This window comes from Nicotiana tomentosiformis, chromosome 2 (assembly GCF_000390325.3).
Source record: "Nicotiana tomentosiformis chromosome 2, ASM39032v3, whole genome shotgun sequence".
Lineage (NCBI taxonomy): Eukaryota > Viridiplantae > Streptophyta > Magnoliopsida > Solanales > Solanaceae > Nicotiana > Nicotiana tomentosiformis.
This window is the reverse complement of record NC_090813.1, coordinates 98,386,604-98,414,067: the sequence shown is the minus strand read 5'-3', so window position 1 is coordinate 98,414,067 and position 27,464 is coordinate 98,386,604. Positions and strand designations below refer to the sequence as shown.

At 37.6% G+C, this 27,464-nt stretch overlaps 3 protein-coding genes across 4 annotated transcripts; 2 read left to right on the top strand and 1 right to left on the bottom strand.

Moving 5' to 3' along the window:
• Nucleotides 1–2,171: 2,171 nt before the first annotated feature.
• LOC104100022 (protein WVD2-like 7) lies at nucleotides 2,172–7,249 on the top strand. Of its 2 annotated transcripts, none has more exons than XM_009607178.4 (9): nucleotides 2,172–2,505; nucleotides 2,615–3,103; nucleotides 3,595–3,969; nucleotides 4,046–4,104; nucleotides 4,227–4,301; nucleotides 4,726–4,825; nucleotides 4,936–4,998; nucleotides 6,578–6,688; nucleotides 6,972–7,249. In XM_009607178.4, exons 1-9 carry the CDS (start codon nucleotides 2,434–2,436, stop codon nucleotides 7,104–7,106), a joined length of 1,479 nt encoding a protein of 492 aa, XP_009605473.1. In that variant the 5' UTR covers nucleotides 2,172–2,433; the 3' UTR covers nucleotides 7,107–7,249. The 2 variants fall into 2 exon arrangements, with proteins under 2 accessions (XP_009605473.1, XP_009605472.1); XM_009607177.4 differs by having other exon boundaries at nucleotides 3,592–3,969.
• A 1,213-nt stretch (nucleotides 7,250–8,462) lies between these two features.
• LOC104100021 (uncharacterized) lies at nucleotides 8,463–9,383 on the bottom strand. The gene has a single exon (XM_009607176.4). The coding sequence runs from the start codon at nucleotides 9,255–9,257 to the stop codon at nucleotides 8,616–8,618; it is 642 nt and encodes a 213-aa protein (XP_009605471.1). The 5' UTR covers nucleotides 9,258–9,383; the 3' UTR covers nucleotides 8,463–8,615.
• Nucleotides 9,384–11,689: 2,306 nt separating this feature from the next.
• Nucleotides 11,690–13,734, top strand: LOC108945213 (uncharacterized). Its single transcript, XM_070193806.1, has 3 exons — nucleotides 11,690–12,337; nucleotides 12,419–12,803; nucleotides 13,385–13,734. Exons 1-3 carry the CDS (start codon nucleotides 11,690–11,692, stop codon nucleotides 13,732–13,734), a joined length of 1,383 nt encoding a protein of 460 aa, XP_070049907.1.
• Nucleotides 13,735–27,464: the final 13,730 nt, after the last annotated feature.

The window sequence follows — 27,464 nt, the reverse complement described above, 5'->3', positions numbered from 1 at the left end:
GTGCTGGGTATTTCAAAAGGGAGTGTACCATATTAGGTTGGCCGTTTGGAAAAGCTGGTCCTTTCACTTTATTTACAATTATCCTTTAGCGAACTTTTCAATATCAAAATAGGGATTGGTCTTGCATGCACAATAAAGTTGGGCTACTTATGCTGATCCAACTCACATTTTGCAAAACAATATTTTTGCTTATGCTTATTAATTTTATGTATTTTTGCCTTACCCTAAAGTGATCAAAACTAGCCAGAAATTAATTTTCAAACTAGCCAGTACAAACCGTTGGTGATTAATCTTTAACTAACCGTTAGTTAGTTATTAATCTTAAGCTAATTATTAATCCTCTACCTATATATACCAAGTGTTTATAACTGAAAAAGTTTATTGAATCCTGAGGGATATGCTTATTTTATTCCTTATTGTATAGATGAAATATCTTAAAAACGGTGTCTTGACACGCCTCAAGTTAATCCTAAGAGGAAGAAATGCTGCTTTTTAATTTGACTGTTGATATTGAATTCTCTGCTACTGGATATAAAACTTCAGGCCACAATTTGACTTTTTTCAAGTTGCTCAAGAATGACACCGTGGACATGGAATGGGAAGTTTGTTCTTTCCTCTTCCTTTTTCTTTTGTCATCTAACGAGGTCTTCTTTAATCTATATCAGAAAAAGGAAGTGTGATAGAGATTGGACGTAGTTTTTGGTCTTTGTTCCTTCTACTACTAGAATTACACAATATCCAGTGATATCACTTAACAGTCTTACCTATTCAAACGGAAATAAGACATAAGCTCAAATCATGCATTTGTATTAAAAAATTTATTTAATATATAAATAATTTATTACGAACTCAGTAAATTATCATGTCCTAAATTTCAGAACTCATATACTTGAAATTCTGGCTTCGCTTCTAAATGGACTTATCAATCTATTAATTCCATTTATATGAGCCGCTCACATTACCAGGTCAAGTTCAGATAAAAGATGAAAGTTACATTAAATTTACATCAATTTATAATAAATTATAATACAAAACGTGTCAGCTAGAAAAATATTTTTTCAGACACTGTCTCAATCGGTGGCAGACGCATGATTTGCAAGGTAGCGTCATAGGTAACAAAAAAGAAGGAAAAAAATAATACTACAGAAGCTAAATATTGGGAAGGGTGCAAAAACGAACATATTATATTAAAGGTATTTTATCCAAAATTACTACAGAAAAGCTAAATAATGTGGCGGCCTCCCTAAATTATCCCTTTGTTCTCAATTTTCTAAAGCACATAATTAGAGTGTTATTGGCTGAGTAAGATTTATTTAGCTTCTTGATGTTGATATGGCTCTTTTGTTGTGGTTTCCTAAAGTTAAACAGCTACTCAAATTTTACTTTGGAAAAATGACGTTTTAACAACTGGTAGTTGGCTGTTGCATCTTTTGCATTCCAAGTCTGTTGCTTCAAGAAATACGTAAAAGAATTCTCCTACCAATGAAAACGAAACAGCAAATAGATCTCTAAAATTATGTCAATAACTACGTAATTTGTAGAATCCGATTGCATCATTTGGAAATAAGTTGGCGTAGAAGACGGGAATTAATGCTGTTCAATTAGTACAAATATTAGTAAAACGTGAAATTAAATATCAAATTTCTTCAGTCCTACAATTTGGGATATTCTCTAAATTAAGAAAAAGATACGTAGAATTTACCAAACATTGACTTTGGACATCATAATCGAGCAATGATATGCCTTTACAAAATAAATAGTTGATCAGTTTATTTTACGTGATAAAGTATTCTTTTACCTTTTTAATAGTTGATATGCCTTCGTGTATTTGAAAATTATTTAATCCCAACGTTTATATTTTACTCTTACTAAGATAACTCGTTCTTCCAGCTTAGTTCTATAAGTAACAATATGTGAAACTCTTATCATTTTTTTACTTAATTATATTAGAAAAAATAATTAATATCTTGCATATATTTAATTTTTGTAAAAGTCTTTATTCTCTGGCAAATAATATCATATAAAATATGGTCATGGAATAGTAGATAAACAAAATTCGAACGTTAGAGATTGGGATCGAGTTCAAACAATGTGGGCCCACCCCTCAAATTGAAAAATACACTGAAAATATAAAAGTCTTAGCCAAAGTCTGAAAAAGAACCCCAGAATTCCAGAACCCCAAGCCCTTGGCCAAATTTAAAACATGACACCTTTTTAGCTTCTTGTCCTCTACTCTTACTCTATGAGTGGCCTTTCTTCAAACAACGTGTATCTTATTCTTTTATCTCCCTTTTTCATTTGAATTTCAAATTTAAATTCTCAGAGAGAGAGATTACATGCCACAAAAAAACAATTTAAATAACGGTAGAATAATAATTCTCTAGATTTTTCAGGTTCCATTCTTGTTCTCCTGTTTTTTTGTTGCAGACTGATATGATGGCAGATTCAGCTTGTCTTATGCATGCTTTCTCTTATGCTTCTCCTATACCCAATGAAGCAAAACAGGTACTAATTAAACAACAAACACCCACTATTTATTTTTCAAGACTCTCGAAATTTAACTTCTTACTTGAAATTTTTGGGCATGGAATTGAGTGAGGATTTGTATATACAGGGGAATCCTATGCATGCGCTTGGGGAATCCATTTCTTTTGGGAGATTTATGTCAGAGTCATTGGATTGGGATAAATGGTCAACTTTTTCTCACAAAAAATATGTAGAGGAAGCTGAGAGGTATGCTAAACCAGGTTCTGTTGCCCAGAAAAAAGCTTTCTTTGAAGCTCATTACAAGAAAATTGCTGCTCAAAAGGCTGCAGCTTTGCTTGAAAAAGCCAATGAAGAAACCCCCAATTCTGAAATCACCCAAAATTCAGCCCCTGATTTAGTAACAGATTCCATAGTTAGCGCTTCAGTATTAGTTGGTGAAGGAGTTGCTGATGTGGAGGAGAGAGAAAATGATGCCCCAGTGGAGGGACCTGGTACTCCTGAAGCTATGGAGACAGAACCATCAAACCAGATTGAGAATGGGGAGAATCAAGAAACAGTTTCAGGGTCTGAAATTAGTGAAACATCTCACACTGAGAAGCCTTTGCTGAAAACAAAGGTAAATATGTGTTCTTTACAGTCCTTTGGCCTCAATTTTGGATTTCTAAAATATGCCAATACTATAGGAAATTTTGGCTTTGTGAAAAGCATAGTTAGTCCCAAATACGGATAAAAGGTTGATGGTGAGTGGAAAAGTAGTTCAACTATGAGAGCATTTATATAGATGACCCTAATTAGTTTGTAATTAAGGCCTAACTGATATTAGTGAAACATCTCATACTGAGAAACCTTTGCTGAAGATTACGGTAAATATGTGTTCTTTACAGTCCTTTGGTCTGTTGGATTTCTAAAATATGCCAATACTATTAAGAATTTTGCCTTTGTGAAAAGCATAGTTAATTATTAAAGGGTGATGGTAGTGTAAAAATATACAAGTATGAGTGAATTTATATGGAAACCCCAATTAGTTTGTGATTAAGGCCTATTGATTGATGGATATATTGATTTTGAATACTATATTGAACTGATTTATCTTATCTGATTCAGCAGAGCTCCAGCTCTAAACGAGATGACGATGATGCTGCATCAGTGACGAGCAAGAAAAAGTCTGCTTTTTCTTCATTCAAATCATCTGTTTATTCCAGAAAATTTAAAGTCCCACCTTCACCTGCTAGGCATGACATTCCTCTTGATGTCGATAAAGAAAACAATTTCACTCCAATCACAAGAAATTCCGCTTTAGACCTAAAGAATGAAATGAGATCAACCCCAAAATCCTTAAGTAAACTGATCAATCTTACTGCTGCGAAAGAGTCTAATAAAATACCTCCTCCACCTCCCCCTTTCAAGAAGGATAGTTCAATGGTCGCTCCTACCGCTGGCGCGGCAACTAAGAAGTGCGCAACTCCTCTCAAGACTCCCATGGTAAACTTCTTTATATAAATGCTAATCCTGATAATAGTCTAGGATTTTCTAAGATTACTTATCTTTTTAACTACAGGCAACATCAAATGGTGCATCAAGTCGTCCAATGACAACGCCATCTTCAGAAAGTAGAAGGTATACTTCCATATATATCACTGTATACAAGCTTTCTTATGTAATAGCATTTCATTGAAGCATTGCTTCCACCGACAAACCACTAACATGGTTCTTTGGTTTTCCTATCTTCCAATTTACAGGATCAAAACACCAATTCATCCCTCAGCTTCAGGAAGTAAAACAACGGGGCCTAAGTGGAACATTTTATCTTCTGTGTAAGTGTCTATAAAATGATGACTCTGGCTTCACAAATGTAGCATAATCATTTGTACATTGAAACGAATCGAAGTAGAACTTTATTCTCTTAACATATTAAAACTGCTATTTGGAAGTCCCATTTAAGTAGCCAGACTTTGCGGTATTTCAAAACTATTGGATTTTGTTGAATACAGTTTGAATGCTGGAGACTTTGTAAAAAAAATCTGAGATGCAATTTTTTTTCCACTTGAACTTAGTTATCTTCGCACAGGAATAGTTTCATTTTTGTCAACAAGAGTATATTGGTGCGTCAATCCATCATGCACCATAACAGTGATTGTATTCTTTCTGCAAAGTATCCAATTTGGGGTTATTTAGTATAAAATTGTGCCACTGTTGTTTGCCCTTGGATCTCTCTTACCTTTGGTGTTCCCTGTTCAGTTCCAAGTCTTTCACGGCCTACCGAAACAAATTACAATCACCAACTTCATCCACTCCTTTCCACTTGAGGACAGAAGAAAGAGCTGCACAAAGAAAACAGGCGAGTGTAATTTTTAAATTTATAGTAGGATTTTTATGTGGGTTATCTCCCTTTGCATTATGAAAACTCCAATGTTCTCATATATCTTGTACTTCTGCAAATATTTTCAGAAACTTGAAGAGAAATTCAATGCCAAGGAGGTAAAGAAAGTCCAACCACAAACGACATTAAAGGTTTGACTCCTTATGCAAAGCTTCCCTTATGGCTTGCATAATGTTTGTCTTTACCGTGAATTCCTAAGTTGTTCGGACTCGGGTGCGGGTGTCCGATACGGGTGCGGATCTAGAGGTCAGATCTTTCGTGATCTAAATTTAAAGATTCGGGGGTACGGATCCAGGTACGGATACGGGTGAGGGGATTCGGCTAAAAATAATTCAATTATTTAAAAATAGAGTTATAAAAATGTCTAAATTATGAGACATTATGTGAAAAACTTACAAGGTAATATTGAACAAGAGTATAATTTTAGAAGGAGATAAAAGGAAAATGACTGACATAGAAATTTATATATACAAGGTATTCCATTTTCTTCCATATCACCCTAGCTTTTGATTTGTTTTCAAAAATCATTGTATCTGTCCCAAATTTCTCAACCAAAGTACCCAAAACCGGTTGACCAAATCCGACACGGATCCCACACCCATACCCACACCCACGTCGTGTCGACACGGCCTCCTATTTTCAGAACAACGAAAACAAAGAAAAGTAGTGTGTGAACTTTGACCCAACTTTACTTAGGAATGAGACTCACAAAATAATTTCAAAAGCTTTTTGGGTATACTATGTAGAATTAAAGTGGTTAAGCTCAAGATTTTAGGGTAAGGATTTAATAATTCCTTTTCAGTTTTTTAATATTGGATTAATATTTTTTTTAATATTATATTGAAAGAAAAATTATTTAATACTACTAAGAAAAGACTGTCAGTTAATCCAAACAATTGTATCTTGTCTTATAAAACAGAAAACTGCCTTACCTTTGCCAAGTTAAACATACAGAAAGGAGTAATCTAAGACTCTTTAACCTTCTCATGTTTATGATCATGTTAAGTTATACTTTGCTGCAAAATTCTTATTAAAAGTTCTGCTTAAATCTTTTAAATGCTGTAAGGGGTGTGATTGTGTTTGTACTAATGCAATCGGTTTGATTGTATCCAAGAAAGGAGCAAAGATTTTGGAGGAGTTGGGTCGAGAAGTGTTACTTCCACCCTGAACATTTGGGTAGAAACCGTTACATAGCAATATATACTTCTGGTTTTTTCACTTGGAGTTGACATTTACTATTCGTTTCCTCCAGTTTTCTTCTTATGATTTCTAATAATAAGGAAAGGTTGCTCTATAGTGTATAAAAAGATTAAAGTTTCTAACATTTACTGATACATATGCACTGCTTTAGCATCATCTTTTCTATTCATCGGTTTGGAGTCAAATATTGGAATAAGATGTTTAAGTGGAAGAAAACAACAATCTTTAACTACGCATGATTCAGATTTTGTATAAAACGCATCTAAACCATCTTTAGCATCTGTTACTCATGCCAATGGCTTACAAATGCAGATCGGATTTGGTACTTCTTTTTTTTCCTGAAAATGCTTAATGGAAAGAGACAAAGTTACACACTTTTAATCCACTCTTTTCATTTTCTGCAGTATTTTTTCGTACCAAAATTTCTAACATTGAAGTGTCATCTTAAATAGTAAATGATCTTATATAAAGTCAAATTCGTATCAATAAACAATGCATTCTTGCTTGCAGGAGAAAGCAGAATCGGAGTTCAGGAAGCTTCGGCAAAGCTTTTGCTTCAAAGCTCGCCCCCTGCCTGAGTTCTACAAGGAAAGAGAAACAGCAATAGATCCCACAAAAAAGGTACCACTACATTGTATTATTCCTTCATTATTCAGATATTCTTAAGAGCTACTTTTGTCCCCTCTTTTTTGTTCCCTTTTTCAAAATGCACCCTATACTCCCACTTTCAAGGAATTGGCAATGATGAATATAAATAACTTCACGATGAATGACAGTCTCAACAATGCTGTTTCAGCATCCTTCTCCGCAATTTTCTCCTAGTTCATATCCTATACCTTACTGATTGCTTCAATCTATGCTGTCCTGTTAGTAGCAGCGCTTTATATGGTTTAATTTTGTGCAGACTCCAATTGCACAATTGCCCAAGCTTAGAAGAATGCTCTATCCAAGCTCAAAGCAAGGCTTAGTCTCGAAGCCTGCTTCTGCATCTTTGACCAAGAATGACTCTTGCAAGAATCCAAGAAAGAAGACATGTTGAAAACCTATAAAATTTTCATTCCTTGCAAAGAGTAGTTTTTGTTTTTAGAATTGCTTGGTCCTGATCAACTCTAAAATCTTGTATAAAAGCTATCTAGACGCATGTGTTACCCTGAGTCCTGAACTGAGCTTCCACCCTGACCATGACGGTAGATGGTGACCCTTCAAGATCGTAAATTTAAATTTCACAACGATTACATTGTGAAATACTAAACCAGCTCAATTTAGGTAAGTTTAGTCAAATTATAAAGCAAAGCTTAAATATTGTCCTGCTGTGACCATGAGCATATGTATGGTACTGTCCGTACATCCAGTATCTACTAAGGTAGAGCATTACCCGTATGTGTGACTGACATATATACAAGATGGTGAACTTTTTTCTATAACATGAAAGAAACGGAAGAGAGGAAGGAGCATTAATTATATGTTGATGCTACAATAACAACAACCCAGTATGGTGAACTTTTTTCTATAACATGAAAGAAACGGAAGAGAGGAAGGAGCATTAATTATATGTTGATGCTACAACAACCACAACCCAGTATAATTTCACTAGTGGGGTCTGGGGAGGACGGTGTGTACGCAGACCTTACCCCTACCCTGGGATAGAGAGGTTGTTTCCGATAGACCCTCCCCACCTTGCTCTTGGGGTGACTCGAACTCACAACCTCTTGGTTGGAAGTGGAGGGTACTCACCACTAGAGTAATCCACTTTTGTCAAATTATATATTGATGTGATGAAGAGTATTTCATGCTACATGCCAAATTATATTGTTTGGGCTTTCGAAAAATATCGCGGATTCTTATATACTATTTTTGAAAGATCCAACATGCATTCGGCAATATTTTTGAAGGATCTCAAGAACATAGTTACAACAACAACAAAGTAGTCCGTAGGCAGACGTCACCCCTACTTAAAGCGGATAGAGAAGCTATTTTCAGTAGACCGAAAGTCTTATTTGTGGATCAATATTGTTTTTAAGTCCAAGAGTTTAACCACAAACAGAATACGCAATGTAAAATCTCTGACGGAGCAATGAGTCGGTTGTTCGGTGCATATAAAAGGATAACAATAAAAAAGGAGTAGTGGACAATCACTAACTTATACGACACCACCATCTTTTTGGCGTAAAAGAATTTAGAATATGCTCAATTCCCGGTGAACTGAATCTGAAACATCAAATTTTCATTTGTTTCTAACAATTAAGTTGAATGATGCGACAAGTAAGACTTGCTCAGTTGGTAAAGCAATTCCGATCATGACAGTTAGGTCTTGAGTTCGACAAGTTAAAAAAAAAGGTCATGAGTTCGACAAGTTAAAAAAAAGTTTGCATATGGACAAATTAAAAACTGCATCTTTTTCACAAACCAATGCCATCTCAATTCTGTAATATATTAAATTTATTTGACAAGTAAATACAATTACAGAGATGTAAGAATTTTTTTTTTTACAGTAAATACAATTGAAAGGTCACAATAGTACAATACAAACACAATTGAACGGACCGAATTACATTTCTTCCACAACACACCAATCTCCATCTTCTTCAACCTTTTCCCACACAAATCCCACCTCACAGAAACTCATTCTTTCTTCATCATCATCCCCATTATCTTCACATTCATCAATTTCCTCAATCTCAACACCAGGTGTTGACCAATTGGAGTCAACTACCAATTCTGATCCAATTTCCTCGTTAAAATAATCTTCACCAGGACCCGGGGCATCATAGTAAATTCCATGATCATCATCATGATCCATGTAATAAGAATAATCACTATCCAAATGATCCAAAAGTCCAGTAGCCGAAAACCCAGAAAAATTCAACCCAGGTCTGGAATCAACAACTCTCCAAGTAATCAACCTATAATTCGAAACGACGTCGCCACGTCCCTTTAATTTTTGAGTTCCTTTAGTTTTGTCCTTCGATTTTCCAGCAGGGTGAATATGGCAGCTGTTGCACCTGGGCCTACCGCACTTGCCTGTGAACTTGGAATGGTTACAGGGCTTAGTTGAAACCTTTGTGAAAAGCCCAGCGGTTGGAGGTGAATTGGACTTGTTGATATACCAGGAGTCGGTTTTTGGGTTATATGGAGAAGGTAAAATTGGGTAGGTACGAACCATACCGTGTTGGCGACCTTCTCTCTTCATTTTTGGTTGAGTTTTTTGTGATCTTAGAAATGGTTGAATTGGTTTTAGAAATGGCGATGGATTCGGTTTATATATAGGAGGAGTAGAGAGTTTTGGAGGTGGAAGAGGTGGGAAAACTTGGGAAGCAAGGTGTTTTAATTAGTCAACTTAGGCATATGCTTTTCGTTTTTTGGGTGCGTGTCTTCCAAGCCTAATTCAAAATTCCCAACAACCGCTCACACCTCATTTAATGCTAAATATATGGAAAACGATAAAAAAAAAAAAAAAAAAATTACTTATTTACTGTACAAAATATTTTAAATTACCCACAACTATACTTTAGGATTATTTGTATCTTTGTTAGTGTTAAATCATATTATATTTTCCCATGCTCCTAATGGAGATGACCTAACTAAAGCATACATAGGATCAGGGGCGGATTTAGGAGGCGGGAGGGATTACCGAATTTCCTTCGCAAAAAAATTACACTGTGTATATAAGACAAAATTTGTGTAGTCATTGGTTTAATTCCCACTATCTATGATTTTTTTAAACTTTTCTTTTGAACCTCTTAGCGAAAATTCTGCCTCTGTCACTGCATAGGATAAATTAAGGGTAAATCTAAAAAAATATTTCTGTAAGATTTTGACACATGAAATCCATTCAATTTATATCGGAGCTTTATTAAAGTTAAAGACGTATGTGGAAAATTATTGTTATTGACTAGGATATCACAACCATATAGTATAACAGAGGATAATATTATTATTATTTTTTGCATAATTAAGAAGTAATTTGGATCTTTTTCCAAAAAAATAGTATATGAGATCGAATTAATAAAATTAGGTGAATCTGCAATTGTAAAAATTAGATTGTACAGAATACTATGCATCAACTACCTTTGTGTAACAATAGATGGGGACTTAGTGTGTGTAATTTATATAAGTAACTTTCTTTTTAAAAAAAAAAAAGTTATGCATATAATTTGGATAGAAAATAATTGATGCATTCATACGGCAAAATTCTAGGTTGGTTAAAGGGGGAGTCCAAATAAACTTTTTTTCTTTTCTTTCAGTAGTCCAAATAAACATTGGCCCGTGAAATTTTTACATTTCTTATCCTCTTTGGTCATTTTCAAGTTTTCATCAATGACAAGACAAATTGCCAAACACAAAATTTGTGATTGACTCCGACCCTGCATTCAAGAACTAATTGGGCCTATATGTTTTATTGTGGCCTGCTTCCTGTAAGAATTTATTGGGCCTAGCCCAGCAGGAAATACAGCATCTTGTTGGGCGATGTGCACAGATAGCCAGTAATAACACATGTATTTACTTTTAAGCCATTATTTTAAATATCTTTAGTCTTTAGCCACTAATTTAATAAACTTTTAGCCGTCAGGACGAAAATACCCTTCTGCTATAAGGATTTCGTTGATACCTACGCTATTTATTTACGATCAGCAGCAGCTCAAATTTACGTGCAAACTTACGTGCAGAGAATTGATGTGATCGTCCAAAATTGCAGAAGCTTCTCTTCCGATTTCAAACTAGAGTATTCAACTTTCTCGTCAAAAATTCACTATAAAAGTACAGTAAGTTCTAAAGTTTCAGATATCTCTATATGCTTTTGTGTGTTTGTGTGGATTTTTATTTCGTTACTGAAGAATAAGATGCTAGGAATTTGATTTTTTTTCTTTTCTGTATTGATAACGTTAAGGACATCGCGTCCTTAACTCTGTGATTGTTCTGTAAATATTGAGGACATAATGTTAAGGATTTGGTGTCCTTAACATGACTGTTGTTCTAAAAACTATTAAGGACAAAGTGTCATGTGTTTTGCAACTTGTATTAATAAAGTTAAGGACACGATGTCCTTAACTTCATGACTGTTGTTCTAAATATTAAGGACATAGTGTCTTGTATTTGCAAATTGTATTGATAAAGTTAAGGACACGATGTCCTTAACTTTCTGCCTGTTGTTCTAAATATAAAGGACATAGTGTCATGTATTTGCAAATTGTATTGATAAAGTTTAGGACATGATGTCCTTATTTTAATGACTACTGTGTAAATATTAAGGACATAGTGTCCTATATTTGTAACTTATATTGATAAAATTTAGGACATGATGTCCTTAACTTCATGACTACTGTGTAAAAATTAAGGATATTGTGTCCTGTTTTTACAACTTGTACTGATAAAGTTTAGGACATGATGTCCTTAACTTCATGACTATTGTGTAAATATTAAGGACATAGTGTCCTGTATTTGCAACTTGTATTAATAAAGTTTAGGACATAATGCCCTTAACTTCATGACTGTTATTCTAAATATTAAGGACATAGTGTCCTGTGTTTTGCAACTTGTATTGATAATGTTTAGGACATTGTGTCCTTAACTTCACGATTGTTGTATAAATATGTCTGAATTTCCCATTTTCTGACTTGCAGGATGGATACAATATGTATTATAGTTGCTTTTAATGGTAGATGGACTGCAGACTATAAGTATCTTGATCATCAAACAAAGCTTGTTCTAGTACCTGAGGCAATTCGATTTGAAGATTTCATTAACCAGGTCTTTGAAGTTATTGAATTAGATAAAGACAAGTTTGAAGCAATGATATGGTTTGATATCAACCTGGGAACAAGCAAGGGAATGCTTGTATCCAAAGATTTAGATCTTCACACATGTATAGAGTTACTAAAAAGTCATTCACTCTTCAAGGGCTATCATTTCATTGTTGATGTTTCAGAAAGAGTTTTTGGTTCTACAAGCACCTTTGAACATGTCAATACAGAAACTCAACAAGACAATCAAGACAAATGCCACCAGATAATGAAAATAGATGTGGTTGAAGCTCAACCAATAACTGAAGAGGTGCTTCAAACATTTGATTCTATTCAAGTGGAAGGACGAAGCATTATAGAGATTGACAACGAACAAGCTTTGGGTATTCAAGTCTTAGAGAGTGCACCGGTAATAGAAGAAGTTGCTGAAAAACTCTCTACTCAACTAACTAGACGAAGCTCAAATTCAAAACAAAAAGAATCCCCAACTACGATATTAAGAGAAAATGCTTTGTTGGATAAAATAAAAGTGGGATCAATATTTGACAAAAAGAAGAGTATAATTAACTGTTTTTCGAATATAGCAATTAAATGACATTTTGAATTCAAGGTTGTTAGATCAAGTTCAACAAGATATTCGTTGAAATGCAATGATGATAGGTGTGGGTGGTGTGTGCGAGCTTTCAGAATTAAAGATTCAACACTATTCAAGATAGTAAAGATTGAGAAAAATCATGACTGCTCAGTTAACACTATGAAAGTTGATCAAAGGCATGCAACTTCAAAGTTGATTAGCGGTTACATTATTGACAATCTTCGAGACCCAAGTTTTGAAGTTACACCAGCCTTTGCCATGGCAGAAATGCAAAAATTGCATGGACTAGACATTGGTTATCACAAGGCGTGGCGTGCTATTCAACGTGCTTCAGCTTTAATAAGAGGAACTCCTGAAGAGAATTATGAATTATTGTCTTCATACTTGTATATGATGAAAAGTAAAAATCCGGAAACATACACTAACATAAAGATAGACGACAACAATAGGTAAACAATCAAAAAAAGTTTATTAGTCTGTTTTATAAACTTTAGGACGTGGTGTCCTTAACTTGGATGTGTGCAATAAAAATGTTAAGGACACGGTGTCCTTAAATTTGATATGTGCAGTGAAAAAGCTAAGGACATGGTGTCCTTAACTTTTATATGTGCATTGTAAAAGTTAAGGACATGGTGTCCTTAACTTTGATGTGTGCAGTGAAAATGTTAAGGACATGGTGTCCTTAACTTTGATATGTGCAGTGAAAATATTAAGGACATGGTGTCCTTAACTTGGATGTGTGTAGTGAAAAAGTTAAGGACATGGTGTCCTTAACTTTAATGCGTGCATTGTAAAAGTTAAGGACATGGTGTCCTTAACTTTGATGTGTGCATTGTAAAAGTTAAGGACAAGTTATCCTTAACTTTGATGTGTGCAGCGAAAATATTAAGGACAAGATGTCCTTAACTTTGATGTGTGCAATGTAAATGTTAAGGATTTGGTGTCCTGTATTTTTAACTTTCTGTTAAACTGTATTTTCAGGGGGGTTTTATATGTTTTATGCATATGGATCATCAATAGCTGGTTGGAATCATTGTAGACTAGTGATTGCTGTTGATGCAACTTTTTTGAAGTCAAAATATTGTGGTATTTTAATGATTTCAGTTTCAAAGGATGCAAATAACCAAATATTCCCACTAGCCTTTGGAATTGCAGAATCTGAAAATAACAATTCCTATGAGTGGTACTTTAGTGAGCTTCGCAATGCAATTGGGAGCCGTGACAATTTATTTTTTTATCGGACAAGCATCAATCTATTGCACATGGCATCGCAAAGGTATATCTTGAAAGCCACCATGGGATTTGTATCTATCATTTGGAGCAGAACCTAAAGCGAAGGAAAGTGAAAAGTGAGGTCATAAAACTTTTTCAAAGTGCTGCAAGAGTATACAGGCGCAAAAAATTTGATTTATACATGTCAGATATAGCAAAAGTTGATAAGAAGACTTTTGACTACTTGATGGAAGAACCACCGAAAAGGTGGGCACGTTCTTGTAGTCCACGACGAAGATATGACATACTCACAATAAACATAATTGAGTCAATGAATTATGTGCTATTAGAAACAAGGGAGCTGCCTATATTAAGAATGATGAATTTTATCCAAGTGAAGCTACAACGTTGGTTTTATGAAAGAAGAAATGAAGCAGAAGGAACTTTTTATGACGTTTCTTGTTGGGTAGAAGAGGAATTGAAGAAAAAGATAGATTTAGCTTTTACTTTAAATGTAAGTATTATGTTCTTACTTTAACTTATTATTTTAATGATAATTTAACATAATGTACTAACTTATAGTTTTTCAACTTTGAAGGTCTTCCCTGTTGATTCATGGCGTTCTAGAGTTGAGGAAGAAGGAATTACTTTCTTCGTGGACTTAAACAAAAGAACATGTAATTGTTTTCAGTTTCAATTTGATGAATTACCATGTATACATGCAATTGCAACTATCGAGAAGAGAAACATCAAGAAGTTCAATTTCTGCTCGGACTGGTACTTAAAGGAATCTTGGCTGAAAACATATGAAAGACAAATACATCTTGTAGGACATACGGATTCTTGGATTGTACCAGAGAGTGTTAAGTCACAAATTATTAAACCTCCAGATTTCAAAGTTCCGCCAGGTAGAAGGCAGAAGAAAAGGCATATTCCAGCTACCGAATCATCAAAAATAACATTCAAATGTGGTCGTTGCAAAAGAATTGGTCATAATAGAACATCTTGTATATATTCTCCGGCAGTCCATCCATTTTCAAGGAAGCATAGAGAATAATAGATATATCCACGTATGTTTATCTACTCTTTTAAGTTTTTGCTATAAATTGGATTCATTTAGATTGTTTTTATTTGAGCAAGTAAACATTAGCAGATGGTTATATAAAAGATGTCTTGAATTTTTAAAGTTTCTTTGCGCTTACGTGCTCTTTGTTTCTTTTTCTTTTTCTGGGAGTTCAATTTACCTTTGTCGAACCAATTATTGTTTATAGGATTTTACTCTTACCGTAAGTAAACAACAAAGTCCTTTTCTTTATATAATTTGACGCCTACAGCTTGCTACATCTTTATTTTTAAAATCAGATTGGTACAGGTAAAACTTAAGGACATAATTTTTTTAAAGTCCTGAAAATTTCAAGTATGAATCTAATATTTAGGACATAAATTTCTAAAATGTCCTTAACTTTTGGAAATCTCAGATTATTGTCTAAATTTCTAGAAGTTCGAGACATTTTAGAAAAATATGTCCTGAATATTATTTTCATCCTTCAACAAATCAGGACGTTTATGAACATTATGTCCTGAAGTTCTACAACAATCAATGTATCTTTTGCTATATCTCTACAGATTTAATAAAAGACTGGCAATTTAAAATAGACAAATCAGTAGTTATAAAATTTGACATCTGCAGCTTGCTAAACACAGCTTGCTACATCTTATTTTTAAAATGAGATTGGTACAAGTAGACTTCAGGACATAATTTTTTGAAACGTCCTGAACATTTGAAGTATGACTCTAATATATAGGACATAAATTTCTAAAATGTCCTTAACTTCTGGAAATCTCAGTGTCACGACCCAAAATCTAACCATGGTAGTGATGGCGCCTATTGTGTTACAAGGCAAGCCTATTTTCTAAAAATATTACTACTAAACCAATTATAAGAATTTAATAAAATATTTCAACATTTGAATTTCTCATAAACTAAATCAACTCTAAATATAATTTTAGAAATACGGAAACGAGCCTTAAACATCTGGGTGTCACTAAGTCATGAACGTCTAAATCTATGAACTAAGAAATGAAACTGTCTAACTGTCAATACAATCCAAAAGAAGAAATGATAAAAGGAGTAACAAGGTCCTGCGGACCCTAGCAGCTGCCTTGTAATCTCCACAGATAGCCGGCGTGAACTCAACGATCGCCGCGCTCTAACTCACCTGAATCTGCACATAAAGTGCAAGGTGTAGCATGAGTACAACTACCTCAGCAAGTAACAGAAATAACTAAGGAACTGAGCAATAGTGACGAGCTAAGTCAAACAGTCCAATTATTTATTTTCATAATTTAAACATAAACAGATAAATTTCATAACTCAGTAAATGCCATAAAGAAGTTTAACAAATAAATGCAGCAATAACACAAATAAATTCAACCTCACAGCAGTGTCACTCCATCACTCATCACTCGCACTCAGCACTCAATACTCAAAACACTCAACACTCTGCGCTCACTGGGGGTGTGTACAAACTCCGGAGGGGCTCCCAAAGCCCAAGCGCTAAGCACGGATAACTCACGTGCCATTATATCAATACCTGGATCCGCACGGTCAACTCACGTGCTACGCAGACAACTCACGCGCTATTATATCAATACCTGGACCTGCACGGTCAACTCATGTGCTATGCAGACAACTCACGCGCTATGGTATTAATATCCTCACAACCAGGCCCTCGGCCTCACTCAATCATGTAACTCACTAGCCTCATCATCACCAACAAATAAGGGAACACATCCCACATCAAGTATCACCGCATATTAACAAATAATAGAGACTGAGGTAAACAAGTACAATAATTTCTATGACTGAGTACAAATAATGTGAGCATGAATAAAGCCTAAGTATGATCTCTATCATAAAAGCAAACAAGTTCAACAACAATTAAACACATAACCACAGATAATAGCCATTAGGCCTCACAGCCTCACGGGACGGACCAACTCTTAATCCCTCACAGTGCATACCCACACGCTTGTCACCTAGCGTGGGTATCACTTCTAAACAATCACGTGATGTCAAATCTCCGGGTTTATACCCTCAAAGCCAGAGTTAAAACTGTTACTTACCATAACAACGTAAAAATCTTACTCTGGGATGCCCTCGTCTATGGACTCGGTCTCCAAATGCTCCGAATATATTCACAATTAATTTGATTCAGCTTACCAAAATTATAGGATTTAATTCCATATTAAAATACTAATATTTTCCAAAAATCCAAAATTACGCCCCAAAAATACCCATGGGGCCCACGTCTCGGAATCCGATAAAACTCACAAAATCCGAACTCTCATCCAACCACGAGTCCAACCATACCAAAATTACTCAAATCCGACCACAACTCAGCTTTCAAATCCTCAATTAAAATGTATGAATGTTTCTACTATTTTCAACCAAAAACACTAATTTATTAATAAAAACAATAATAGATTCGTGTAATTTAACCAAAATCGAGTTAGAATCACTTACCCCGTTGTTTTCTCTGAAAATCACCCAAAATCGCCTCAAATCCGAGCTCCAAATCGTCAAAAACTGAAAATGGGATTTCAGAACTTAAACTCACTGCCCAGGCTTTTCTTCTTCGCGAACGCGGTCCGTGCCTCGCGTTCGCGAAGCACAAATTATCTCCTGTCCAAATTCCTCCTTCGCGAACGAGGCATCACCCTCGCGTTCGCGAAGCACAAAGTGCCTCTGCCTCAATGACTTCTATGCGAACGCGTTCAACCCATCGCGAACGCGGTGCTTCATCCCCCTAACTATGTGAACGCGACATCCCCTACGCGAACACGTAGACCAATTGCCTGGGGTCCTCAGCAGCTTCCTCTCTTCTTCGCGAACACGTAACACCTCTCACGTTCGTGATGCACACCCAGTCCACCCTTCACGAACGCGTGCTCCTCTTTGCGAATGCGAAGAGCAAATATTGTCAGCCTCTCAGTTCCTCTTCGCGAACGCGAGACTCCACTCGCGAACGCGATAAAGGAAACCAGATGGAGCATCAGAAAAATTCCAACAGAGTTCCAAGTCCAAAATCCAACCCTTTAACCATCCGAAACTCACCCGAGCCCCTCGGGAGCTAGACCAAATATACCAACAAGTCCTATAATATCATACGGACTTAGTCGAATCCTCAAATCACCTCAAACAACGCTAAAACCATGAATTACACCCCAATTCAAGCCTAATGAACTTTGAAATTTCTAATTTCTACAAACGACTCCAGAACCTATCAAATCACGTCCGATTGACCTCAAATTTTACACACAAGTCATAAATGACATAACAGAGGTATTCCAAATTTCAGAATCGGATTCTAACTCCAATATCAAAAAGTCACCCCTCCCCCCGGTCAAACTTCTCAAAAATTAAACTTTCGGCATTTCAAGCATAATTTCTCTACGGACTTCCAAATAATATTCCGGACACACGCCTAAGCCCAAAATCACCATACAGAGCTATTGAAATCTTAAAAATTCAAATCTGAGGTCGTTTACACATAGATCCATATCCGGTCTACTTTTCTAACTTAAATTTTTTAATTATGAGACTAAGTGTCTCATTTCACTTCGAGTTTCTTCCGGACCCGAACCAACTAATCCGATAAGTCATAAATCAATTGCAAGACATAAATTGAGTAGTAAATGGGGAACGAGGTTATAATATTCAAAATGACTGGCCGGGTCATTACATTCTCCCCCTCTTAAGCAAACGTTCGTCCTCGAACGAGTCTAACAGAAGAACATACCTGAAATCACAGCATCTGAAGCAATAACATCTGGCCTGGCTGGGAGGGCATAGAAACGGGCTTGACCACCCCTAATCTGCCTCCCCCTCTCGAGCGACCCATAGCTGACTGGGCTCTGCCCCTAGCTGGCTGAACTCCACCCCTAGCTGGGTGGGTGGGTGGTGGAGGAACTGGTGTTGGTGCCGTTGGCCGAGTACTCTACTGCGGAGTCCCACCTAACATCCTAGGGCAATATCTCGCAATGTGACCAAAATCCCCGCACTCGAAACAACCCCTCCTCTAACGAAACTGCTGCTCCTGATGCCCAAAGGAATTACCCGATGATACCTGGGCGGGCGGGGCATAATGAGAACCTTGTGCTGGCAATGCACTGAATGACGACTGACTCTGCTGAAACTGGTCCTGCTGAAACTGACCTCCCTGAGGAACACCACTGGAACCACCCTGACCACGAGGCCTCTTAGCCTCCCTCTCAGTTCTCTCCTGACCTCGAACCATCTCAATCTGTAGAGCAATGTCGACAACCTCATCAAAGGTAACCCCAGATACTCTCTCGCTGGTCATAAGCAATCGAAGCTGAAAATCGAGGCCATCTATAAACCTCCTGATCCTCTCTCGATCTGTAGGAACCAACCAGACCGCATGACAAGCTAACTCGGAGAATCGCATCTCATACTGTGTAACAGACATCTCACCCTGGCGAAGCTGCTCAAACTGCCTGCGCAGCTCCTCTCTGCAGGACTCAGGTACAAACTTCTCCAGAAAAAGAACGGAGAACTGCTGCCAAGTAAGGGGTGCTGCGCCAACATGCCTACGCCTCTCGTAAGTCTCCCACCATCTGAGTGCAGCCCTAGAAAAATAAAAGGTAGTGAATGAGACCCCACAAGTCTCCAAAATACCAGCAGTACGGAGTATTCTGACACCTGTCCAAGAAATCCTGAGCGTCCTCTCTCTCTGTGCCACTGAAAGGTGGCGGCTGGAGTCTCCCAAACCTCTCCAACCTACGCTAATCATCCTCAGGCATAGCAGGAACCACATAATCCTGTGCAGCTGAAATCGACTAGGATGTTGGTGCCTCCGGTGTCTGAAGTCCCTGAACAACCTGCTCGAGTGTGCGAGCGACGGGAGTCTGAGTGCCTCCCCCAGCCTGAGAAATGGTTGCGACCGTCGAAATAGAAACCGCCAGAGCAAGGCCGGTACACGCTGTCAGAATCTGACCTAGGGCCTCCTGAAGGCCTGGAATCACAATAGGCACAGGTGGTGCCTGAGCTGGCTCATCAACAGCTGGAACCTGGTACTGATCTAGGACAACCGGTGGATCTGCAGGTACTGCCCCAGCTGCTGTACGGGCTGCACCTCTGCCCCTACCACAGCCTCTACCACAGCCTCGGCCTCTCGCGGCCCGAACTGGTGGCTGACCCTCTTGACCGGTAGCACGAGTCCTCACCATCTGTGAGAGAATAAAATACAGATGTTTAGTTACTAGAATACACAAAACGCACGATAAGAATCCAAGAATGTGAAATTTTCCTAAGGGTTCTGCAGCCTCTCGAAGATAAGTACAGACGTCTCCGTACCGATCCGCAAGACTCTACTAAACCCGCTCATGACTCGTGAGACCTATGTAACCTAGGCTTTGATACTAACTTGTCATGACCCAAAATCTAGCCATGGTCGTGATGGCGCCTATCGTGTTACAAGGCAAGCCTATTTTCCCAAAATATTACTTTTAAACCGATTATAAGAATTTAATAAAACATTTCAACATTTGAATTTCTCATAAACTAAATCAACTCTAAATATAATTTTAGAAATACGGAAACGAGCCCCAAACATCGGGGTGTCACTAAGTCATTGTTACACCCTATATTGTTTTGTACATAAAACTGCGTCGTGAGCAAACTAATGTAGGACCCAAAAATGAGATCATCTTTGAAAATATATAAAGCAGGTTAATCATGTTACCTCGGAAGTTACAAATATTGAATATCATGAACAACAAGTACAAAGAGGGTTGGAAGGTTTAGAAGCAAAAGGAATTGAAGAAAATAATATTTCGTCGAAAGCCGACAAATTGGGAATGTTATAGCATGTACTTTTGGGATGAGACCAGGGTGTTTTACATGATAAGGAGGTTATGTTACGAGTTATGTTATTCGTATGATAGTCGTGTGTTATGTTTTGAAGTCAAGCGAGTGGTGGAACAAAAGTCGATGAAAGTCATCACAAATTACGTTCATAAGTTTTACTGAAACTTTGGGTCAAATGTAACTGCAATTTTATCCTAATATACTTAGAGTTATGGGGTTCTCCACCCTTAAACTTAAATATCTATGAGTCTACTTTCCAACGCATTAAACCGTTTGTCAATACGATATTAGAGTAGAGAGATATGGGTATTTTTGTGAGACTGCGCAGACTGTCACCTACTTGCTTAAACGAGAATCCAAAACTGGGCCAGTTCGGGTCGTCCAAAACTAGGCCAGTTCGGGTCGTTCAAAGAGGCCTTTTTAAAGGCCTATCCCCTTCATATATTAGGATAATAATAGGGCAAAATAACCAGACTTAATCTCTGCAAAAATCCTCCCAAAAGATTTTCCACAAACCCCAATTGATTTTCTCTCCCTTTCAAGTTCTAATTGGAGGTAAAGTCTAGAGTTTGAAGAACCAAGATAGGAGCTGAGTTATACTACAAATAAGGTAAGTTTACTTCTCTCTTTCATCCATTCTTTACAGTTGTAGATGCATGGTAAGTTGTTCTATATTTGTAAGAACTCACGGGACGGTGTTCGGAAGCCATAAGTTCGAGTTATTCACTTGTAGCGGACTATTTTATGGATTGTTTTGTGGACTGTTTGGTGTTGCTGTTGGGCAGCGTGATTTACTACTGTTTTTTGGAGTTTTGGAGGATTAAGGGTGTGGAGAAACACCACATAAATGCAGGATGTTGGGGTGGTCGTTCGTCATAACATTTTCGGAGTTGTTGACACTACTACGGTGGTCATTTTGTGTATGAAGAGATTGGGGTGTGTTGGGCTGTTTTATAGTATTGTGTGGTGTACATAAGGTTGGAAAATAATGTATATATGTTGTTATTGTTATTTTTGGTGTTGTTGGTATTATCTTGAATTTGGAGGAAGTAAGGATTATAGGGGAGATGCTGTCCGTTTTAATACAAAATAAGCATGTCGTTCGTTGTGCTATAGTTATACGTTTCATAACTTAATGATAGTATTATTATCGTTGTTGTAGATTAAGGTGAGAAGAGGCGAGTTCAACTTGGTGATTGGAAAGAGTGTGATAAGGTATGTTAAGGCTAAGCCTTCCTTCATTTTGGCATGATCTCGTAGCTCGTGTTAGTAATAAGACATAAAGAGAAATTCGTATTCATGAATTTATTCACATTATTCTAGTCTCGTAAGTTACAATATTATTCCTTATTGAGACTCTATATTCAATTTAGTATTGTTTTCTTCCAGTCAAGAGAGCAGCATGCCTATATATACAGTATTACAGTATTTTCATTACCATCGAGCTATAATCGATGGGCAGGCCCCTATTGGGCAACCTCTGATCAGATGGAAAGTTATATACCAAGCCTACTGTGGCCGAGCGCCTATGAGCGAGCCCAGCATGGCCGAGATACATAGCCTAGTATGGACAAGTGCCTATGAGCGAGCCTACTACGGCAGAGCAATTATATACACTGAGTTTTATAAGGCCGGATAATTATTTTACTTAATATATTGAAGGAGTTGAGTCAGTATCAACAGGTAAGTATATCTCCAGATCATCTTTGACTCCCAATTACTTTCAGTTATTATATTTTTTGTTCAGTTTCAACTTTCAGTTATGTTATTGCCTTATATACTCGGTACATTATTTTGTACTGACGTCCCTTTTCTGGGGACGCTGCATTTCATGCGTGCAGGTTCAGATAGACAGATGGGTAGACCTCCTCAGTAGGTGTTTCCAGAGTTCAGCCTGATCGGTAAGCTCCACGTCCTTCAGAGTTATCGGGTCTAGGTTTTCATGTACATCTTCTGTATGTATGTATATATGTTATGGGTAAGTCAGGGCCCTGTTCCGATCACAATATATCCATCAGTAGAGGCTTGTAGACATATCCTGTCAGTTAGTGCACTATGTTGGGCTTGTAGGCCTGGTATGTATATTTTGGTGGTTTGTCAGTTGTAGTAGTTATGACGGCCTTGTCGGCCCAACTTTATATTGATGTTTAGTCAGCGCTAGTTTCCATTCAGTTTTATAATTTGCTTTGCAAATTGTCTTGCAAGGTGGCCCCATGGCCAAATTATGACATTATATGTTCAGAGTCCCTTAGTCGTAATTTGGTATACCAGGTTAGTTGAGGCACCGGGTGCCAGTCTCGCTCCCAGGTCGGGGCGTGACAAACTTGGTATCAGAGCAGTTCTGTCCTAGGGAGTCTACAAGTCGTGTCTAGTAGGATCTTGTTTATAGATGTGTTGTGCACCATATTATATAAGCAGGGAGCTACATGGCATTTAGGAGTTGGTTACCCTTATTTCAAATCTAAATCGTGCTGTAGAACTGAGTTATAGGAAATTTGAGTTAAACTTACGTGTTGGTGTTTTCATACACAGATGACGGTGACTAGGAAGACGATGGCTAGCCAGAGGGGAGATACAACAACGGGTGAGGGGACCAGCAGGGTAACCCCAGTAGATGGGTCCCAGTCTGAGGCCCAAGGCGAGGCCCCTACTCAGCCATTACCGGCTCCTCCACCACCTGAGGAGATTCCTAGGGATACCGCACATCCAGTTCCCTCTCCACTTTCACCAGATCAGGACTTGAGGAGTGCGGTGCATTTGTTGACACAATTGGTAGCTACCCAGCAACAAGCTAGGGCATCAGCTAGTGGAGGATCTTCTGAGGGGTCTGGGAGTTTAAGGGTCCGAGGTTTTATTGCTTTGAGTCCCCAGAGTTTATGGGGTCAGATCAGAGGGAGGACCCGCAGGATTTCATAGATCAGCTTCACAGACTATAGAGATCCCGACATGGAAATGGAAGGCGATAAACATGGACTTTGTTACGGGTTTACCTCGTTCTCATCGTAAGTTCGATTCTATATGGGTGATAGTCGATAGGCTCACTAAATCAGCTAATTTTCTTCTGGCCATATCTACATATACAACAAAAGATTATTCAAAGTTATATATTAAGGAGATAGTGCAGTTACACGGAGCACCAGTATCTATTATATCTGACCGTGGGGTTTAATTTACAACACATTTTTGGAGGTCATTTCAGAGAGATCTAGGGACTCAGGTGAATCTCAGCATAACTTTTCATCCACAGACTGATGGACAAGCCGAGCGCACAATTCAGACGCTCGAGGATATGTTACGAGCATGTGTGTTGGATTTTAAAAGAAGTTGGGATGAACATCTACCTCTTTTCGAGTTTGCATATAATAACAGTTACCACTCCAGTATCTGGATGGCTTCGTACGAGGCTTTGTATGGGCGTAAGTGCAGATCTCCTATAGGGTGGTTTGATGTTGGAGAATCTGGGTTACATGGGCCAGACCTAGTTCAGCAGGCCGTAGAGAAAGTAAAGCTTATCCGAGAGCGACTGTTGATAGCTCAGAGTCGCCAGAAGTCATATTCTGACGTGCGGCAACGAGACTTTGAGTTTGAAGTTAATGACTGGGTATTCTTAAAAGTATCCCCTATGAAGGGCGTGATGAGGTTTGGCAAGAAAGGCAAGCTTAGCCCACGGTATATTAGTCCTTATAGGATTATTCAGAGAGTGGGCCAAGTAGCTTATGAGTTAGAATTTCCCTCAGAATTGGAGTAAGTCCATCCGATTTTTCACGTATCTATGCTACGGAAGTGCATTGGCGATCCTACCAGAGTGATGTCCACATATGATGTACAAATTATGGAGGTGTGTCATACAATAAAATTCCAGTTGCCATCTTAGACTGACAAATTTGCAAGCTACGAAATTAGGAGGTAGCCTCCGTGAAGGTTTTATGGAGAAGCAATAATGTGGAAGAGATGACATGGGAAGCGGAGGAAGAAATGAAGTATAAATACCCCCACCTATTTCAAACTGAAGATATGGCTCGAGATGGGATGCTACAGCACAACTCTATTCAGGCTAGTAAGTCATCAGGTAAGCTCTTATTTTCTAACTTTCAGTATTTATGATTTACGACTCTTTGAGGCAAAGTGTTATTATTTATAGACATTGGCCAAGTGTGGCATGCATAGTATATTTTCTGGCTGCATGCAAGTTGGTTATAGTCTAGTGTACGGAGGAGACTCTGGTAAAAGTTTTCCAAAGTCTCTAAAAGTAAACATTCGAGGACGAATGTTCCCAAGGGGGGAATGATGCTACACCCTATATTTTTTTGTACGTAAAACTGCATCGTGAGCAAACTAATGTAGGACCCAAAAATGAGATCATCTTTGAAAATATATAAAGCAAGTTAATCATGTTACCTCAGAAGTTACAAATATTGAATATCATGAACAACAAGTACAAAGAGGGTTGGAAGGTTTAGAAGCTAAAGGAATTGAAGAAAATAATGTTTCGTCGAAAGCCGATAAATTGGGAATGTTATAGCATGTACTTTTGGGATGAGACCAGGGTGTTTTACATGATAAAGAGGTTATGTTACGAGTTATGTTATTCGTATGATAGTCGTGTGTTATGTTTTGAAGTCAAGCGAGTAGTGGAACAAAAGTCGATAAAAGTCATCACAAGTTACGTTCATAAGTTTTACTGAAACTTTGGGTCAAATGCAACTGCATTTTTCTCCCAATATACTTAGATTTATGGGGTTTTCCACCCATCAACTTAAATATCTATGAGTCTACTTTCCAACGCATTAAACCGTTTGTCAATACGATATCAGAGTAGAGAGATATGAGAATTTTTGCGAGACTGCGCAGACTGTCACCTGCTTGCTTAAACGAGAATCCAAAACTAGGCCAGTTCGGGTCGTCCAAAACTGGGCCAGTTCGGGTCGTTCAAAGAGGCCTTTTTAAAGGCCTATCCCCTTCATATATTAGGATGATAATAGGGCAAAATAACCAGATTTAATCTCTGCAAAAATCCTCCCAAAATATTTCCCACAAACCCCAATTGCTTTTCTCTCCCTTTCAAGTTCTAATTAGAGATAAAGCCTAGAGTTTGAAGAACCAAGATAGGAGCTGAGTTATCCCAAAAATAAGGTAAATTTACTGCTCTCTTTCATCCATTCTTTACAGTTGTAGATGCATGGTAAGTTGTTCTATATTTGTAAGAACTCACGGGACGGTGATCGAAAGCCGTGAGTTCGAGTTATTCACGTGTAGCGGACTGTTTTATGGATTGTTTTGTGGACAGTTTGATGTTGCTATTGGGCTGCGTGATTTACTACTATTTTGTGGAGTTTTGGAGGAGGAAGGGTATGGAGAAACACCACATAAATGCAGGATGTTGGGCTGGTCGTTCATCGTAACATTTTCGGGGTTGTTGACACTACTACGGTGGTCGCTTTGTGTATGAAGAGATTGGGGTGTGTTGGGCTGTTTTGTAGTATTGTGTGGTGTACATAAGGTTGGAAAATAATGTATATATGTTGTTATTGTTATTTTTTGTGTTGTTGGTGTTATCTTGAATTTGGAGGAAGTAAGGATTATAGGGAAGATGCTGTCCGTTTTAATACAAAATAAGCATGCCGTTCGTTGTGCGATAGTTATACGTTTCATAACTTAATGATAGTATTATTATCGTTATTGTAGATTAAGGTGAGAAGAGACGAGTTAAACTTGGTGATTGGAAAGAGTGTGATAAGGTATGTTAAGGCTAAGCCTTCCTTCATTTTGGCATGATCTCGTAGCTACATGTGTTAGTAATGAGACATAAAGAGAAGTTCGTATTCATGAATTTATTCACATTATTCTAGTCTCATAAGTTACAATATTATTCCTTATCGAGACTCTATATTTAATTTAGTATTGTCTTCTTCCAGTCAAGAGAGCAACAAGCCTATATATAAAGTATTACAGTATTTTCATTACCATTGAGCTATAATCGATGGGCAGGCCCCTATTGGGCAACCTCTAATCAGATGGAAAGTTATATATCGAGCCTACTGTGGCCGAGCACCTATGAGCGAGCCCAGCATGGCCGAGATACATAGCCTAGTATGGACGAGCGCCTATGAGGGAGCCTACTACGGCAGAGCAATTATATACACTGAGTTTTATAAGGCCGGACAATTATTTTAATTAATATATTGAAGGAGTTGAGTCAGTATCAACAGGTAAGTATATCTCCAGATCATGTTTGACTCCCAATTACTTTCAGTTATTATATTATCAGTTCAGTTTCAATTTTCAGTTATGTTATTGCCTTATATACTCGGTACATTATTTTGTACTGACGTCCCTTTTCTGGGGACGCTGCATTTCATGCGTGCAGGTTCAGATAGACAGACGGGTAGACCTCCTCAGTAGGTGTTTCCAGAGTTCAACCTGATCGGTAAGCTCCACGTCCTTCAGAGTTATCAGGTCTAGGTTTTCGTGTACATCTTCTGTATGTATGTATATATGTTATGGGTAGGTCGGGGCCCAGTTCCGATCACAATATATCCATCAGTAGAGGCTTGTAGACATATCCTGTCAGTTAGTGCACTATGTTGGGCTTATAGGCCTGGTATGTATATTTTGGTAGTTTGTCAGTTGTAGTAGTTATGACAGCTTTGTCGACCCAACTTTATATTGATGTTTAGTCAGCCCTAGTTTCCATTCAGTTTTATATTTTGCTTTGCAAATTGTCTTGTAAGGTGGCCCCATGGCCAAATTATGACATTATATGTTCAGAATCCCTTAGTCGCAATTTGGTACACCAGGTTAGTTGAGGCACCGGGTGCCAGTCTCGCTCCCAGGTCGGGGCGTGATAGTCATGAGCGTCTAAATCTATGAACTAAGAAATGAAACTGTCTAACTGTCAATACAATCCAAATGAAGAAATGATAAAATGAGTAACAAGGTCCTGCGGAAGCTAGCAGC

What these genes read in the sequence shown, in the direction of transcription:
- LOC104100022 (XM_009607177.4), top strand. Translation starts at nt 2,434, where the DNA reads ATGATGGCAGATTCAGCTTGTCTTATGCATGCTTTCTCTTATGCTTCT. An exon ending in GAGCTGCACAAAGAAAACAG is followed by an intron (nt 4,826 to 4,935) that starts GCGAGTGTAATT and finishes AAATATTTTCAG; the next exon opens with AAACTTGAAGAGAAATTCAA. An exon ending in AACCACAAACGACATTAAAG is followed by an intron (nt 4,999 to 6,577) that starts GTTTGACTCCTT and finishes TCTTGCTTGCAG; the next exon opens with GAGAAAGCAGAATCGGAGTT.
- LOC104100021 (XM_009607176.4), bottom strand. Translation starts at nt 9,257, where the DNA reads ATGAAGAGAGAAGGTCGCCAACACGGTATGGTTCGTACCTACCCAATT.
- LOC108945213 (XM_070193806.1), top strand. Translation starts at nt 11,690, where the DNA reads ATGGATACAATATGTATTATAGTTGCTTTTAATGGTAGATGGACTGCA. An exon ending in CTTTGTTGGATAAAATAAAA is followed by an intron (nt 12,338 to 12,418) that starts GTGGGATCAATA and finishes TTTGAATTCAAG; the next exon opens with GTTGTTAGATCAAGTTCAAC. An exon ending in ATACTTGTATATGATGAAAA is followed by an intron (nt 12,804 to 13,384) that starts GTAAAAATCCGG and finishes CTGTATTTTCAG; the next exon opens with GGGGGTTTTATATGTTTTAT.